This window comes from Chiroxiphia lanceolata, chromosome 1 (assembly GCF_009829145.1).
Source record: "Chiroxiphia lanceolata isolate bChiLan1 chromosome 1, bChiLan1.pri, whole genome shotgun sequence".
NCBI classification, from domain to species: domain Eukaryota; kingdom Metazoa; phylum Chordata; class Aves; order Passeriformes; family Pipridae; genus Chiroxiphia; species Chiroxiphia lanceolata.
The window spans coordinates 153,474,762-153,491,527 of NC_045637.1; the positions used below are offsets into that span (position 1 = coordinate 153,474,762).

Consider the following 16,766-nt stretch of genomic DNA (forward strand, 5'->3'; position numbering starts at 1 on the left):
TCAAATCTCTTCAAATAAGTAAGTTTGGTATTAGAACACTAAATGTGGAATATCTAAAAGGAGCTGGTTGGAGACTCCTGAGCTCTGACAAAAACAAAGGAGAAGAAAAGGCTGTGCTGTGTAACCAAGAAATGCTTTTGATCTTGGGGCTGTGTTTTACAGGGCTGAGGAAAACCTGCTGTTACTTACCTGTCCTCCTCTGGGATAATTCTTTGATAATTTGGAATTTGGATAAGACAGGTAAAAAAAAAACAAACATGGAAAGTGAAAAGCCTGAATAATTTTAAAACACAACTGGGTTGTTTCTACCTACTTAGCATCATTATCTACTTCCCTTGAACTGGAGAGACTAGAAACATTAGATTAGCAATTAGATCAGCTCTCTCTAATTTGGCACTTTCAGAAAGAAAAGAAACTGTGATGTTAATTAGCAGGTTTTCTAGTCTCTATTTTATATTCAAGCTTTTCATTTCTTCTTATTTCCTCAACTCTCTGCCATGAAAGCATTCAGATAACCCCCATGCTCTTCTGAAGAGGTGAATTACAGACTTGCAGACTCAGTTTTTGTACAAACTCCAGAAAGTTTTGGCACATCACAAGGGGCTGAGCTCTCATCAAAGCAGGGTAGTGAAGCAGATTGTTACCTACTCATCTTATGGATTTAGAGAGGATTTCTTCTTATTAGTCTTACTGCCAATCCTTTTCTACTTTTGCTTTTAGTCCTTAAGCAGAGAAGATTAATGAACTAAATATTCAGTGAGAGAGAATCTGTCACACTGCTAAGAGCTGCTGCTTCCTCTGGCTGTGAAATGCCAACTACCAGAGGTGAATTACCTTATTACAGCACAACAACTTGACCAAAATGGCTCAGGACCTCAAAGTTTATCCCTTTATCTCTTGGAGGTTGCAAGGAAAAATCTACATGGAGCACATGTGTGACAACAGAACAACACATCAACCCTTCACCAGGTTGTACAAAAGTCTGAGCACTCAAAAACTCAGTTAAATTCTCCAAAAGACAGCACCAAAATGCTCCTATGCTGTTTAATCAGGAAAAAGTGTATCACTGAGAGCTGTATTCCCACAAATCTCTCCTACACACACCCTGATTTCTTCCTTTGGGCATCTGTAGAGCTCCAAAGCCTCTCACCTCCAAATCCTCCTGGGAATCACAAAGGGCATCCCATGATATGACTTCTGTGAGGCCCAGCACTGCTCTCTTACCAAGAGGAATGTCCTGGATCCAAGAGGCCACAGCACTTTTAGACCCTTGGTTTCTATGGGGATCTAAATTTTTCTGCTCTCAGGCTCTCAGTTAATACAGGTAAGGCAACTCTAAAAAATTAGTGCTCACAGGAAAACACATGAGAATGAATCAGTGTGGGCTGGAGCCTTTTCTAAGGGCACAACAATCCTGCTCTAAGGAATGTTTTACAGAGAGGAGTTGGTTTGAAGCACTTAGTCCTCATTCAGGATAAAGATTGTGGTCCCTCTGGTCACCCTAACTCAGCCTGACACCACCCCAACATTTGCCCAATTGAAATTCCCCTTCCTGCTGTTCATCTCCTGGCATTTAAAGCCTTTTTTACTTCACGAAAATGGACATTAAAAGGCAAACCACTGGAAAAGTTTCCTTAAGAATATGTGCCATTTTATTGGTTTAGACACTTTACAGAATCAGAGTCCTTAAGCACTAAAAGGACCTGATCAGGGAAATAAAAATTTTAACATCCACCACGAATTCTTCTCCTTTAACTATGCCAGTGAGGTTTTCATATTTATAGCAGGAGATTATCACGTTCACAGGATAATAAATTACACCAGATCTAATTACTTCATCACCAGCACTAGTTTTTCATGGGCACTGACAGACCTTAAATTGGGATGCGTCCTTTAATCCTGCTCTTAACCTTCAGCTGGATCCCTCAGGCAGAAGAGCAAAGGGAGCACAGAAGCACAGGGAGCAAAGGGAGCAAGTCTTTGGTCTGGAGACTGTCACCCCACGTTGCAAAAATCCTGTTCCCACTCCAATCTGTTGCAAAACCCCTCCTGAATTAAGAGGGGCCGGGATTTTCCCTCCTGTGTTGTTCCACTGGATCTGGGCAGGTCCCGGGCACCACGTGCAAGGTCAGGCCCTTGTCTGGGTTTGACAGATGGAGCCCAAATGTTGTTGCTGTCTGCTAACACAGAGGTGAAATGGGGGGCAGAGTTGTGGCTGAGCGTTCCACCTCACCTGTTCTGCTCCTCAGGGGTGGTTTCTGTCCTGTTGTGTTTTTCCCTCGATCCGTTTGCAGCTTTTCAGGCTCCTGCTCCAAAACGACACTTTGCCACTGCTGTTCCTGAAGCCTCTTCTCAGCTTCCCAGACTTTACTGCTGCTTTCCTCCACCCTGACAGGCAAACAAAAAAAAAAAAAAAAAAGGGAGTTCAGCTTATTTATGTCAAATCTTTGTCAAATCAGTCCTGTTGCTGAATCCTGCTTCACGCTGCAAAGCTCCCAACAGAGGGAAAAGAGTTTTCCATGCATCCAAAGGCAGAAATCCCAGTGAAATTGTTTCATATGACATCTTCCAAACATGCAAAACAGAATTAACTGATGTGGACAGTTAGAAATAATGGGTTTGTAACTGGAAGTTGCTTAGATCCCGCAGATCCCTTAACTTGTGTGAGTTCACCACTGGGATGAGCGGGAAAGCTGCGGATCGCTGAAGAGGGATCTTTCAGTACAGGAATAACAAACAGCATTTTTTTAAGCACTCTGGGAAAATCTGGAAGGAAAACAGTTTATAGAAGCACTGTGCAGCATTTAACTGGTTTGTGTCAGTTATCTGCAGGGAAGAAAAGGAACTTGATGTTGCTTTTAATAAACTTGGCCGTGGAAGGGAGTGAGTGGAAAAGAAACGGATGGTTCACTCTGCAGAGCAGCACAGGGGAGCAAACTGCCTCTATCCACCCCACACATGTTAGAAAATAACTACAGGAATCTAATGTGCACCCACAGACACAGTCACTGGTGCATCTCGTGGGGCAGTGACTGACAGCAAGTGCTTTAAAGGAGTTTAAAGCCGGAGAGAAACACAAATTGTCTCATTGCAACGCGCAGAAGAAAAGAATTCCCTTCCTGAGCCCACAGGGGATGCTGATTACTCTCTGAACCAAGAGACTGGATTAGTTTATTTCACTCCCAGCTGACATAACTAAAAAGAAAAAAAATAAATATTACAACTATAATAAAATTATATCACTGTCTTAAAAATCCAGGTCCAGGCAGGACTCGACCTCCTGTGGCAGTGAATTCCCAGGCTGGGGATGTGCCATGAGATGTTTTATTTCTCTCAGTGGCTCTGAATTCACCGAATTTTCATCTGACCAGGTGCTCCTATAGCATCCACATTAGACAAAAAGAGGAGGAAAAATGACAAGATTACTTGTTTTTTTAATTACATAATTTGCCAACATGAATAACTTAAGCCAAAATGCTGTAGAAAAATCCCACTTTTCACCCTCCCCTGTGCCCTTCTCCTGATTTCAGTATTATCTGTGTTACCTGAGCTTTGTTACACTCCAAAAAGGGAGGGAAAAGGAGGAATGCCTGATTTATTTGGGTTTTTTTTACATATATTGATGTTGAAATCTGACTGGGTGCTATATTATCCAAGAGTTATTGCACACAGTCTCACGAAATTTATGTTACCTGCTTGATAAATGTGTGATAACTGTGGAGCTGCTGAATCATCAGTCTATGGTGCATATTACTGTGCATTTCATCAGCTCTCTTCTTCCTTATCCCACAGTGGTGCTGGCCCCATCTCACCCATCACACCTCCATCCTTGTATCTGATTGCAAAGCTCTGTTAAAGTCACTGGGCTTACAAACATGGAAAAGATTTTCCCACCATGTATTTGCAGGGTTTAGCCCTCAAAAGCATCTTTTCCAAGGTTCTTAAAAATATATATATGGATTTTTTTCTGTGATTAATCACACAGGGTAAAAGTTAGACAAGTGAGAATGATAACCACTGTCAAATAAAGCAAGTGAGCAAACTGTGCTTATTGTATTAACAAACACACAGACAAAAATATGCTTCCTATTTTAGAATACAGATTTGGGAATCAAAATAACACACATTCCCTAACTGGGGGGGGGGGGCAAAAAAAAAAAAATAGCAGTAGCTGAAAGGTGTCCAAAGAGAAAAGACCTTGCTTCCCTTGTCCACCTAAAACATAGCTGGCTTTTAATATCATCTTACATCAAACTAAATAATAGAAAATGAAATTTCAAATAAAAATCAATGCTTTGCTTCAGTTAAACCAGAAGAAATTAATTTAGGAAAGTATACAGTGAAACTTAAAAAGAATGGGAGAAGCTTTGGAACATAAGTCAGATTATAACTATAATTACAGTATTTACTACTGATGAATAATGTTGCTGCCTAAATAATTCCATGAATGTATAAATACAGGAATGCTAGTTTTGTCTTGGTGCAGCAAGCTTGAAGATGGCTCTGTTTTTTTCTGCCCTTTGTTCTAAAAGGATAATAAAAGAAATGAATCATCAGCCAGGCAGGGAAAATTGAGCAGAAAAAAAAAAAATGTAAAAGCCCCTATTTAAGGAAAGGATCCCACTGTACCCATGTGCTGTGCTGCATGTTAGAGACTCTGAGTGTTCCCAAATCACAGGATCCCACAAAGGACAGGCAGGATCAGGCTCTACCTTTTCTGCAGCACAGTCATCAGTGCCAGGATCCTGTCCCTCTCCACCTCAGCAGCCTGGCACAGAGCCCTGTGCTCCGGGGTCTGTGTCTGCAGCACCTTCCCCTCTGGAATGTCGGTGCCAGGGAGCCTGAAAGCAGCACAAGCACAGAGAGGCTGTTTCCCATTCCAGAAATGAAAGAAAAGAAACAAAGGCAGGATTTGAAAACCATATCCAAATACACTTGTCTGAAGGTTCAGCCAGAAGGCAGAGCCAGGCTCGCTACCCTGTCCCCCCCCCCCAGCAGCAATGTCTGGACTATAATAAATAGAACAGAAATATTTGGAAATAAAGCCCCTGTGAGTTTCATTAGAAAGGGGTTTCCAGGATGCTTCCCCTTCCCATCACCCCCAAACCCCAAACTTCCACCTCTGATCAATTCATTATCCCTGACTCTCCTCCCACTGCTCCTGCCAAAGAGGATTCTATCTCCAAAGTGCTACACTCAGCTATTAAATACCCTGCTATTGATTTTCTCCCTCTGAAAGGCTTCAGGCAGCACTACTACAATGGCTGTTCTTGTGCCCAACATATGATGAAAGGAAGGGGCAGTTTTCCCATGTATCCCATTATTATGCATTTCATTACTTCTCTGACCTCTCTGCACTCAGGAGTATCTCCTTCAGAACAAAAAAACAAGAGGAATCTTGGTGGTTGGGAGTAAAAATGGGGAAAAAATGGATTTATGTGGTGTCAAACCAGCAATCAATTAAAAAATTAAGATAGCAAGAAGATGTTAGAGCCTGTGCCAGAGCTCTTGGGCAGCATCAGGTAGGATAGATGGTAAAAGGAGCTATTTCTTCCAGAAACAAGGCAGAAAAGGACAAGGCTTTCCAGCAGCTTGTGGAGTGTGGTGGGATACTGCTCTTGCTGAAGATGAAGTTCATATCCTTACCCTGCAGGTGAGATGCCATCCCTAAGAAGGGAAGGCCTCGTGGCTGCTGATTCCACAAGCATGTGGCCCATCCTGGACACTGTGCTGAGGGGAGAAAAGCTTTGTCAGGCAGTATTCCAAGAACTCCTGTCATTTCCCAGTGTCTGTGGTTATTCCTGCCTTGTAGGGAAGAGCACTCCCAGCTCACACCTTCACCCAGGTGACTGTGCTCCTCTGATTGTGTTTTTATGTCACATACTTCCACAACCAGATGAACTCCTGCTCTGCAACAAGGTCCACAACTTGCATTTCCAAATGCCCTTTAAAAATATACTTTTCTGAACCCTTCTGCTCTGTGAAAACCCTCATGAAGATGTGTCAGAGTGAACTGATCACACTGGAGTATCACTTCCACTCTGGATGAGTTTTATACCCAATGATATGTGTGTTTGGGACATCAAATTTTGGTGTGTGCTTGTTTTCTCAGTATGAGCTCAGCTGCCTAAAGGCAAGTCCCTGTAGGCTTAGCCCAGGTTTCCTTGTCTTTAGGCTGCAGCTAACAAGAGGATAAAGCCTTAATATTGAGGAACAGGCAGAGCTGCCTCCTAGGCCAGGAGTGGTTAACCCTAAAATCAAATTGATAATGACAGACTTGGCCCAGTCTAAAAATGCAGATTTTTTACTTCACCATCTCCGAAGGGCTTCAGCTCCTATTTATAGCATTTTTCATTTCATCTTTCCTGATAGGAAAAGATGATTCACTCCAGTAAAACAGAATAGAGAGTTCATCAGCATATTAAAGTTAATGGAAGGAGTGAGCCTTGCTGACCAAGTTATTAAGAGCTCTCACAGCTTTCAGGATCATTCATTGCCCACCTGACACGTCAGCTCTTTCCATGGCAGGGCCTTTAGCCACGTCCACAGGCAATAATTTATGCACTGCACTTAGTGGCTTCTGCAAAGCCATTACCCAACCTCCTTTTCCTGCTTACCATCAGCAAACATATGAAGTAAAAAAAAAAAAAAAAAAAGGGGGGGGATAAAATATAGGTTTGCTCCATCAGAGCACAACAACTTCTGCAGAGTTAGAAGTGGGAGGATAAATGTTGAATGGCACAACAATGGAGAAGCAGAAACTTTCAAATTAAGGATGTTTAAATAGAATTTTTCTTGGATTTTATGGTAATATTCCATTAGACTCAGGGATACAGCTGACAATTTTAAAGCCAAATTCAGGGTCTAAAATAACGTGACAGAGACAAAATCAGTTGCAACTTGATGAAAGATTTCCTCTGTCCCCCTAAGACCAGTCTCAAATCCTCATTGTCAATTAGACCATGAACTCTTTAGCAACAAACCCAGCACTTTAACAGGAAAGGATATAACTTGCTTTGATATCTTTACACAGCCAGAGTGACCCAGAGTTACATCAGTGTAAACAAAAATCAGATTTATTGCTGTTTTAAGATTAGTGTAATTTACACAGTCCTCAACCAAGCTTTAAAAAGGGGGTTTGTTAAGAACAAATGATGTGGTGTGTTTTCAACATTGCTGCATGTAAATTCTACTCAAAGTGTATTTATTGATTTAAATAGTGCACCAGTGATTTAGTGCTTACCTAAAATGGTATTTTGTTTTAATTCACCACCCTGCTCACAGAAGTCTCCTCATTAGAAGCCCCGTTTCTCATAAGAGAGAAAGACTCCCAGGCACTTAAGCTGACCACATAAACATTATCTGAGCTGGAGAGAAGGAATTAGCTGCACTATCATCATGCCAAATCTAGTAATGCCTGCAAGTCTGTATATCCTTCTCTGTTCCAGGACAAAAGTCCAAGAGATAATGTGATTAGAGATTCCCATATACTGTAAACAGGCTGCTACAGCTGCTGGCATGAAGCACTTGTGGTTTCATAAAACTGCCTGGGAAAACCAGGCTGCTGAATTACTCCCAACAAATTTAAACGTTGACATTTGGGGTCTTCTTACCGGGCAGAGTCAGTCCTTGCAACCTCACTGCTGCCTGGTGCCAGAGGTGCCTCAGAGTGCTCAGAAGGTGGTGTATCAGCAGCTCCTGAACTCTCCCCTTGATGGGCAGATTCCTTCTGTTAATGTTGGAGCAGGTTATAAAACCAATTACACAGTTCAAAGGCAAATAGCTGCATCAATGCCTAATCAGCAGCCTATAATTATTGCTAAAAGCATGCCAGAGCTTTTGATTTACAGGACCTCCTCAGAAGCTTTTCTTTCATTTCTATCCATTGCAGGATGAAAACAGAGCAAGAGTCAGTAAAGAGAAGTGCAGTTTCCCATGAAATCAGGGTGCACAGTGGCACTGGAGAACCCACAGTGTGGCACCACCACTGCCAGCACAGCTGGTTTGTGTCCCTAACCCAGGTTTTATCCTGGGTTCAATGTTCCAGCCCCCATTACTGAGGTATTTGGCAGATTCACAATCTCACCATAAAACCCTATGAGTGTTTTAGATCACTGGGAATTGGATGCCTAAGTATTAATAAAACCTGACTGTAGGATCAGCAGCCTGCTGATGTTGGTTTAACATATTTGTTTGCTTCCTTCTTTTAGCAGCCAAGGATTGTGAACACTGAGAGCTCCCCACTGGAGCCCCAGCCCTTGCTGTCAGCCAAGTGACAGTCTTGACATGGAGCCACTTGTGGATGGGATTGATATTTCTATGGTTTCTTGCTGCTTAAACAGCTTGAAGAAAAGTTATGTACTAACAGGAAAGAAACTGAGGAGTTACAAAAGAGGATTCCTGCTTTATTATTCCACCAGGAGAGACTGTCAGTAGGACTGTCTCGAGGTAGCACCTCAGACAACAAGGATCTAGATCTAAAATGATGACACAGGTTGCTTTTCTGGTTCATTTGTTCTCCTACCTGAAGTGTGAGTTTCCCAATCGCCTCTTCCATCTTTTTAACCTTTGCCACCAGCTCCCTGAGGTGCTCTATGAGGCAGCTTTGTTCCTCAGTCTCATTGTTCAACATCTGCCCTATTTTCCAAGACTCCTTGTTCTCATCCTCCTTCTGGCTCAGGTCCTTTAAGATCTCCTGCATTTCCTTCTGCTGGCTCTGATAAAATAGAAACGACGAGTGAGATCTTCGTTTTGTACACCATGATTATTTACATCATCCAAACAAATCTCCATTTAGGAATGGCAGGACAAGCTCCTGCCCTGCCAAACCCATTCCTTGGTGGGAGCACACTGGTTTCACCAGTGCTGCTCTAGGAGTTTGATTTGTTGTGTTGACCTGAGCAACTGAGAGATTCAATTTGCAGCTCATTGATTCAGTAGCAGCTTTGCTACTCAGTGTAACAGAAAACAGAGCAAGCCTTGGACAAAGAAGGTGAATTAATTTTTCATAAACTGGATGAAAGTCAAGATTTCAATGTGCTTTTTGTGAAATTAGCCCATGATCAGACTGTGTGACAGTGACATTAAAAGATGAGGGTACTGTGAGGTGACAGCCATGAGTTCAGGCTGCTTCACCAGTGAGTTTTGGAGGTTTTCTTTCACACTGACAAATCTAATACCTGTCAGACAGTTTGTTCTGTCAGGCCAACAAACTGCAAGGAAAGTACATCCTTGATATAAGGGATAAAACAGATTAACCATCCCTTCCCAAATAAACTTGCATCTTTCTGCAATAATTTTAGTGAGAATGCTCAGACCTGGCAAAAATGACAACTGTTATTTGGCTCCTCTAACCTGCTGCTCAGCACCCAAGCTCCTCACAGTGCCTGGTGTGAGAAGGGTGAATTCTTTCTCAGTTATAAACACGCCTTAGCTAAAACCTGTGCACAGAAGCAAGGAAATCCAAGTGGTTTGAAACTGGTGAGGAGCTGGATCAGGAAGCACAGAACTAACCCTGCTAAGAACTGGCATATTCTCTAATATATATATTTTTTTTTTACTATTTTAATTGGGGAAGGCTATTTAGAACCATGGCAGAACTAAAGAACCCTGCAATACCATGACAACAGCCATTTATTTCTTTTTCAGCACCTTGAGTCTGCTGAAACTCTTGGTTTTGAAGGGGCCAAACCCCCTCAGCTTCAGCTGCTGCAAATGAATGTGCACATGGTTTAAAATTCATGGTTCAGCTTGTGTGTTTTGGGCTGTTTAACACAACAAATGAAAGCCGTGTTACAAAGAAAGGAAATCTTGCAAAACTGCAGGCATTCGAAAGGAAAAAATAATCTACCAATGGAGCTGAAAGTAGAACAGACAATACAGTCCATCTCCATGGGTCAGGAATGAAGCTCTTCCTCTACCTACAAGACAAATCCTATTTCAATCCTTCTGCAAAATATTTCTTCCAATCCTTGCAAGTTTTGACTGCAACTGTCACACCTGGTGCTGTCTTGCAGCCTTTACATGACCTGACCTAAAATGCAGAAGGGCTTTAGCTGACTAGGAAACCTCTGGCTGTCACAGCTGGATTCATCAGGCTCCTGTATCCCCCAAGGTTGTCTGTGTCATTGAATGACACCATGTTTCACCACTTACAGAAAGAGGGCTGGGACCAACAGATAAAGTCAGACCATACCAGCAAGGCATCTATGAGCTCATCGTCGTGTTTTCCTTTCTCCAGCAAGGTTACAACCTGTGCCTTCAGGATTTTCAGTTCACCACACAGGATTTTGTTCCTGGCTTTTGTTGCATCAAGTTTTTTGTTCACTTCCTCGTGGCTGTTTTGGAGAGCGCGGTGTTCCCCGGCCAGTTTCTGCAGGGATGCAAACACACCACAGGACATGACAGTTGTAACCCATCACCAGGCCCCAGCTGCTCTGGGGAGCAGAAAGAATCACACATTACCTGGTAGAATCTTAAAGAAATCTAAAAAATGGGACTGGCATATTGTATCACCCCTAAGGAAATAGGAATTGTAAACACTGCTGCTCGCCAGCATCAAAAAGGGGTCTGTCTGCTCAGGAATCCAAGTGGCTTAGGTTGATTCTCAACTTTATTCTGTTCAAATGGAGAAACCCAGAGCCACATGGATGGAGGAAGTGTGAGGGGGATCACGGAATCAACCAGGTTGGAAAAGACCCCTGAGATCATGAGCCATGACCCAACTCGTGACCCAACACCACCCTGTCACCCAGCCCATGGCACTGATGCCACATCCAGGCTCTGCTTAAACACTTCCAGGGATGGTGACTCCACCCCCTCCCTGGGCAGCCCATTCCAATGGCTGAGCACTCTCTCTGGAAAACATTTCTTCCCAATATCCAACCTAAACTTCCCCTGGCACAGCTTGAGGCCAAGCCCTCTTGTCCTACTGCTGGTTCCTGGGAGAAGAGATCAACCCCCCCCCCCAACTTCCCCCTCCTGGCAGGGAGTTGCAGAGAGTGAGGAGGTCTCTCCTGAGCCTCCTCCTCTCCAGGCTGAACAACCCCAGCTCCGTCAGCCTCTCCTCATGGGAATTGTGCTCCAGTCCCTTCCCCAGCCTTGTTGCTCTTCTCTGGACGTGCTCCAGCCCCTCCATGTCCTTCCTGAGCTGAGGGCCCAGAGCTGGACACAGCACTCCAGGGGTGGCCTCACCAGTGCTGAGTCCGGGGGCAGAATCACTTCCCTGCTCCTGCTGCCACACTGTTCCTGATCCAGGCCAGGATCCATTGGCCTTCTTGGCCACCTGGGCACACCTGAGCCCATGTTCAGCTTCCTGTTGATTAGAAACCCCAGGTCCCTCTCCTCCTGATCGCTCTCCAGCCCCTCTGTGGTGCTGCCGGGGGTTGTTGTGGCCAAAGTGCAGGACTGGGCACTTGGCCTTGTTAAACCTCAGATCATTGCATTCAGCCCATTTATCCAGCCTGTCCAGGTCTCTCTGCAGAGCCCTCCTGCCCTCCAGCAGATGGAAACTCCCCCCCAGCTTGGAGTCATCTGCAAATTTGCTGATGGTGGACTCAATCCCCTCATCCAGATCATCAATAAACAGGACTGGGACCAGCAGTGATCCCTGGAGACACCACTAGTGACCAGATCCCAACTGGATGCAGCACCATTTCCCACCAGTTAAGAACTGGCCATCAGCCAGTTCCCAACCCAGCAGAGAGTGCCCCTGTCCAGGCTGTGGCTGCAGTTTTTCCAGGAGTGTGCCATGGGAGATGGTGTCCAGGGCTTTGCTGAAGTCCAGGCAGACACATCCACAGCCTTCCCCTCATCCACCAGGAGGGTCACCTGGTCATAAAAGGAGATCAGGTTGGTCAGGCAGGACCTGCCCCTCCTAAATCCATTCTGGCTGGGTCTGCTCCCCTGTCCATCCTGTAGGTGCTGTGTGATGTTTGTTTTTAACACTGCATGAGGAATGCACACCTGGCCAAGGGCCAGAAGGACACTCTGGAATTTGGATGTAGCTCTAGCAGGGCTTGTCTGTGGAGTGTGGCAGAACTTCCTCCAGCAGACCAGGTGGGTTTGTGAGATGGTCTCTGGATATGGTGTAACACACCCTGTAAGGCAAATTATTACACAGAACACCCCCAAACAGGACTCTGTTGGTTCACAGGTTTTTACCTCCAAAGCTTCTTTCTTTTCTTTCTCCAAGTTGCGAAGCTTCAGCAAGTGCTTCTCCTGGGCTGACAACTTCCTTGGATCCTCAAGGGCCAGGAATTCCTCATCAATGTCCATCACTGATCTTCTGGTCTTGTTTTGACCCAACTTACTCTCCAGCTCTCGAACCTAGGGGACAATAATGGTGACTCATCCAGGGGTTTGTCAGGAGCACAGTGGTCCAGCACCAAAGGGACACAATCAAAGACAACTCAGAGTGTATTCTCATATTAATTCCTGATATTATTAACTACCATAGAGCAGTGTCTGGTCTTTCAAATTTAAATGCAGCTGCTAATAAAACATGCAGATTTTAGGGCATCTGTGCAGGAAGGAGATATGACACCAGACCTCTGGTTGACTCGGGACACGTGGGAGATCTGTGGCTTTTTGGAGCCACATGTGGAGGCCAGGCAGACACTCCAGAGCATCTGAAATGTGTGTAGGCAAGTGAACTCAGCCCCTGCTTGTCACCTACTCACTGCAGACTCCTTTTATAGTCAGCAGAAGGAATTGGGTACTGCCACAGCTCAGTTCCTCTGCCTGCTCTGGAGGTGTGATCCAAGATAAGATGGACCTGCCTCACTTTTGATCCAGTGACTGTATTTACAAGATCCCCACTGACTACAAAAGGGGCCTGAAGAGACTGTCTCAGAAAGAAGTCTCTGCATTAGAGCAGAGAACAGTATGTACAGTCTTCAGATGAACCCCAGGCAGGGGGTAGAACAGAAAGAAATGTGATTTAATCAAGGGAAAGCAGAGGTTAACAACCCCAGTCAACCAGAGTGCAGAAATCACAGTTTGATGGCATATAATTAAATAGCAGAAAAGTAGGAAAATTATGTATCAAATTGCCTGAGAGAAGTTTTATTTAGATGCAGACAAAGCTGCCTCCCTGTCTCCAGCTGACATTTCAGCCCTTCAGAAGATTCAGGAGTTAAAGATTTTACTGAAGCTCCCTAAGGAGCAACTTGAAAATCTTATCTGGCCTCAATTCTTCCCATCTGACTTTAGGCACTGAACAAAGGTGTCTAAGTCAGAGCACAGACACTGACAGGGCTCCTTCTGTTCTAAGTGGAGGGAGGCACCTTCAGAACACCCTGGGATTTTAGCTCAGCTGCCACAGCTCTCCAGGGTCACTCAACTCACTCCTTTCACACAGATGTGAAAGATTCCCAGTTAAATACCCAAGCTTGCATGGTTGCAATAGAGTAATTACTGTAGATTTTAAGAATTAATGAAGAATTAACAGTACCTTTACCTTAAATTGAGGTGATATCCATATTTAGAAAGAGAATTCCAGCTTCCAGCTGAGGTGGCACCACCCAGAGTCTTCACTCACCTTGTTTTGGAGAACGAGGATCTGCTGGGCCCGTCCACGCCAGCTGCCAGAATTGGCCAAGAGACTTTGAATATTCACATCTTCCCCAATTTCATTTGCCAAGAGCTGTGAAAAAGGGGATTAACACCAACAGTGAGGCTTGAATAGAAGTGTTGGGGCTCTCTCTAGCAGTAAACACAAGCATTGCTAACAGTTTTCAATATACGCCGTTATTTTTTATATAATGAATATTTAACCATAATTAAATAGGGCATTTATTTGCCTAAATTTGTCTAAATACACATCCTTGCCATCAGGAATTGAGCCAAACTCCCTTGCACAATTCTGACACAGCTAAACTTAGTATGGAGAGCATTTAAATTATTTATAAAAAGGTCAGCAGAGTTCTATTTTTAGGACCATACTCTCTACTCTGATCTGCATTGCAGGTCTCTTACACAAACTAAGGAAACCAGGGGAAACAGAGCACATAGAAACACTTAAATCCATCCTGAATCAAAGAGGGAAAGGTTATTCTGGATGTCACTCCAACAAACTGTTTGAACACGTGCTTTATTTCCAGCAGTCTTTAATCCCACTGATTTCCATGGGACCGAAACACGTATTAAAACCAAACACATAATTAAATGATAATTTAAATGCATCCTGAAACGGTACCTTTTGGGTCATCTTCAGTTCCTGTCTGGAGGACTGGAGCTGGTTCCGATATTCCATGGCTTTAAAGTTGGCTGTGTTTAATTTTTCTTGCAGTGCTTTCACCTCTGGACTTTCAGCCTGTGAAGAGAAGAATGTACTCGGTAAGAACAGAATCCTCAGGGGAAAAAACTGAAGTGATTAAGAACCACACATTTATCAGGATCACAGAATCTGTCCTTCCAGACCCGTTTCCTCCCTGATTTTTGGGGTATTCAGGAAGCATAAACTGAACATGGTCACAAAACTGGTGACAGGGACACATCCTTGTCCTAAGGAAAGGACTCCACTGAGTATCAGCTTCTGATTTCCTCTCTTCAGTTACAATTCATACCAAGTTTTCTTCCAGCATCTTCAGAGTTGATTCCTTGATTCCACCACCACCACCAAGGGAATGTATTTTTTCTACAGCTGCCTGTAGCTGGAAAAAAACCCCAAACATTGTTATTGTACAATGGATACAGTGAAGAGCATCCCTCTGTGGGGTGTTAATAAGTAAAAAATTAAAATATGGATGTTTACTAACTCTATAAAAAATAATTAATTTCCTCCTGTTTTTAAACACAGTCAGTAGGAAAGAATTTTTTTTCCCTGAAATGCTTCCCAAAGAGTCACGGGTTATTTTATTGTGGAATAACTTCAACAAATGTCTCTGACTTGGTGAGATGGGATCAGATTTCAAGCATAGAGATTCCTGGGGCATTTTATCGCCATAGATACATAAAATTAGTGTTTATATACATAAATGTAAATCCTGCCCAGACCAGGATATTTCATAAAAAGCACATATGCTGCTCACCAGAGGAATATAAAAGTAGAAATGACTACCTGATGCCCTACAGCTGAGATTTAACGGTGTTAAGGCTCTTTTTCTTTAGCTGATAGCTCTAAGGTAGCATTTTTTAGCCCATGAAGAATAAAGAATATGTCCCCTATTGCTCATCACAGCAAAGGAAGGCAGACATACAGCCCCCTCTGCCCTGAATCAAGACCTATGCTGAGGTTGCAAAGACTTCTTACTGGATGGGAGTGCAGGAATTTGGAGTTGGAGAGGCCAGGAAGTGTTACTTTAAAAGGGTTGGGACTTCATTCTTTGAGGTGGGTGGAAAATCTCAATTATTTGCCTGAACAAAAGAACAGCTTTTTCATTAAAGTGGCATCTGGGGAAACACAGAGCTCTAAAATCACCCCTTCTTGTGGGTTAGGGCCACCCTTTCTATCCAGCTCATAAACTCTTGTAGTCAGTGGGCTGAGAATGAGGAATTTCAGCTGGATTTGGCAGCTTTTGGTCCAAATTCTATGGAAGTTTTCTGCAAACATCCCTCTGCAGCCTTTGCTTACATGCAGCACCCCTTGCCAAGTGATTGCTCAATGGCCACACCTTCCATTCTGTTTGGGGGAACATAATCATGTTAAAACACTCAGTTTTCATGCAAGCAAAGAGCTAAAAATACATAAAATAACAGTGTTTTCTGTCTATCACTCAACATTTTTGATAAATACCTCCCACTGTCCAATATTGCTTTAATTTTACCCATCTTTTATATTTTCACAGAGTTCTACTGAACAAGTAAAACCCACAAACTCAGCCAGTCACCATTAATTTAGAGGAGAGACACCCCAAATTAGGTGGAGAAAATACAAACCATGGACCAGAGCACAGTTTCAGTAGGGGTCACATTGTGGTTCACCTCACATGAGGCACGTTATTGTATTTAGTTTTTATTTGGATTTTCCTGGTGTCCGGGGACAGATTTGTTCATATATAAAATGTCCATCTCTGCTTTGATAAATAATTATTGTTTCTTGAAAATGTTCTTTTTTCTTTGAGTTATAATCCCTTTCCTGAAATGCCTGTGGTCCTTTCTTTTTGGGTCAAAATCTGAGATTATTTTATATATATTATATATATTCTGTATATGAGAATATTTTAAATTTCTGTTTGAATAACGGTCATCACACCTCTGCAGTAGTGCATTAGAACCAAGTTGGTTTTCCTTTAAATTATTCATGACTTGATTCACTCCTTGTGGGATTTTGTAGGTTGCAACCTACACTTGATGCTTCTCTGCCAACCTGCCAACTGTTTGACAAGACCCCCCTGACCAGAACACTCTGGATTTATGCAGGAGTTCTCCAAAATTTAATTTAATCTATGACTTCTTGATCTCTCAGGTAACTGGGGTAAAATTCAGATAGATGCATGACTTATGATAATAAGTGACTGTGAAAGATGGAGTCAAAATGCATCTGTCAGCATGATAAACATTATTGATCCACTTAACAGATGTCTTCTAAGAAAGCAAAGTTCATAAAAAAACATTGAAAATTATCAAAAAATTCACCAATATTGTGTAAGGAAGAGGACAAAGTAAAGGACAAAGTAAAGACTGACATCAAGGCATCCAATTTTCATTTCAGCAGTCACTTGAGTAAAATTATTCCTGTGAAAGGTTGGCACATGTAAAAAAATCATAGTAAACCAGAAAAATCAATCTGCCTGAGTGAAGATTTGCTGTCTTACATGATCTAG

At 43.1% G+C, this 16,766-nt stretch overlaps 1 protein-coding gene across 1 annotated transcript in view; it reads right to left on the reverse strand.

The window, feature by feature from the left end:
• The window catches only part of CCDC13 (coiled-coil domain containing 13), a 29,205-nt gene that overhangs the window by 3,448 nt on the left and 8,991 nt on the right, over positions 1-16,766 (reverse strand). Inside the window, exons 5-14 of the mRNA XM_032680558.1 lie at positions 14,568-14,654; positions 14,198-14,314; positions 13,541-13,645; positions 12,163-12,327; positions 10,196-10,372; positions 8,525-8,716; positions 7,614-7,729; positions 5,647-5,730; positions 4,713-4,841; positions 2,229-2,388 (exon numbers count right to left, since the gene is read on the reverse strand). Coding sequence (XP_032536449.1) covers positions 2,229-2,388; positions 4,713-4,841; positions 5,647-5,730; positions 7,614-7,729; positions 8,525-8,716; positions 10,196-10,372; positions 12,163-12,327; positions 13,541-13,645; positions 14,198-14,314; positions 14,568-14,654 — 1,332 coding nt within the window. The remainder of the gene's footprint in view (positions 1-2,228; positions 2,389-4,712; positions 4,842-5,646; positions 5,731-7,613; positions 7,730-8,524; positions 8,717-10,195; positions 10,373-12,162; positions 12,328-13,540; positions 13,646-14,197; positions 14,315-14,567; positions 14,655-16,766) is intronic.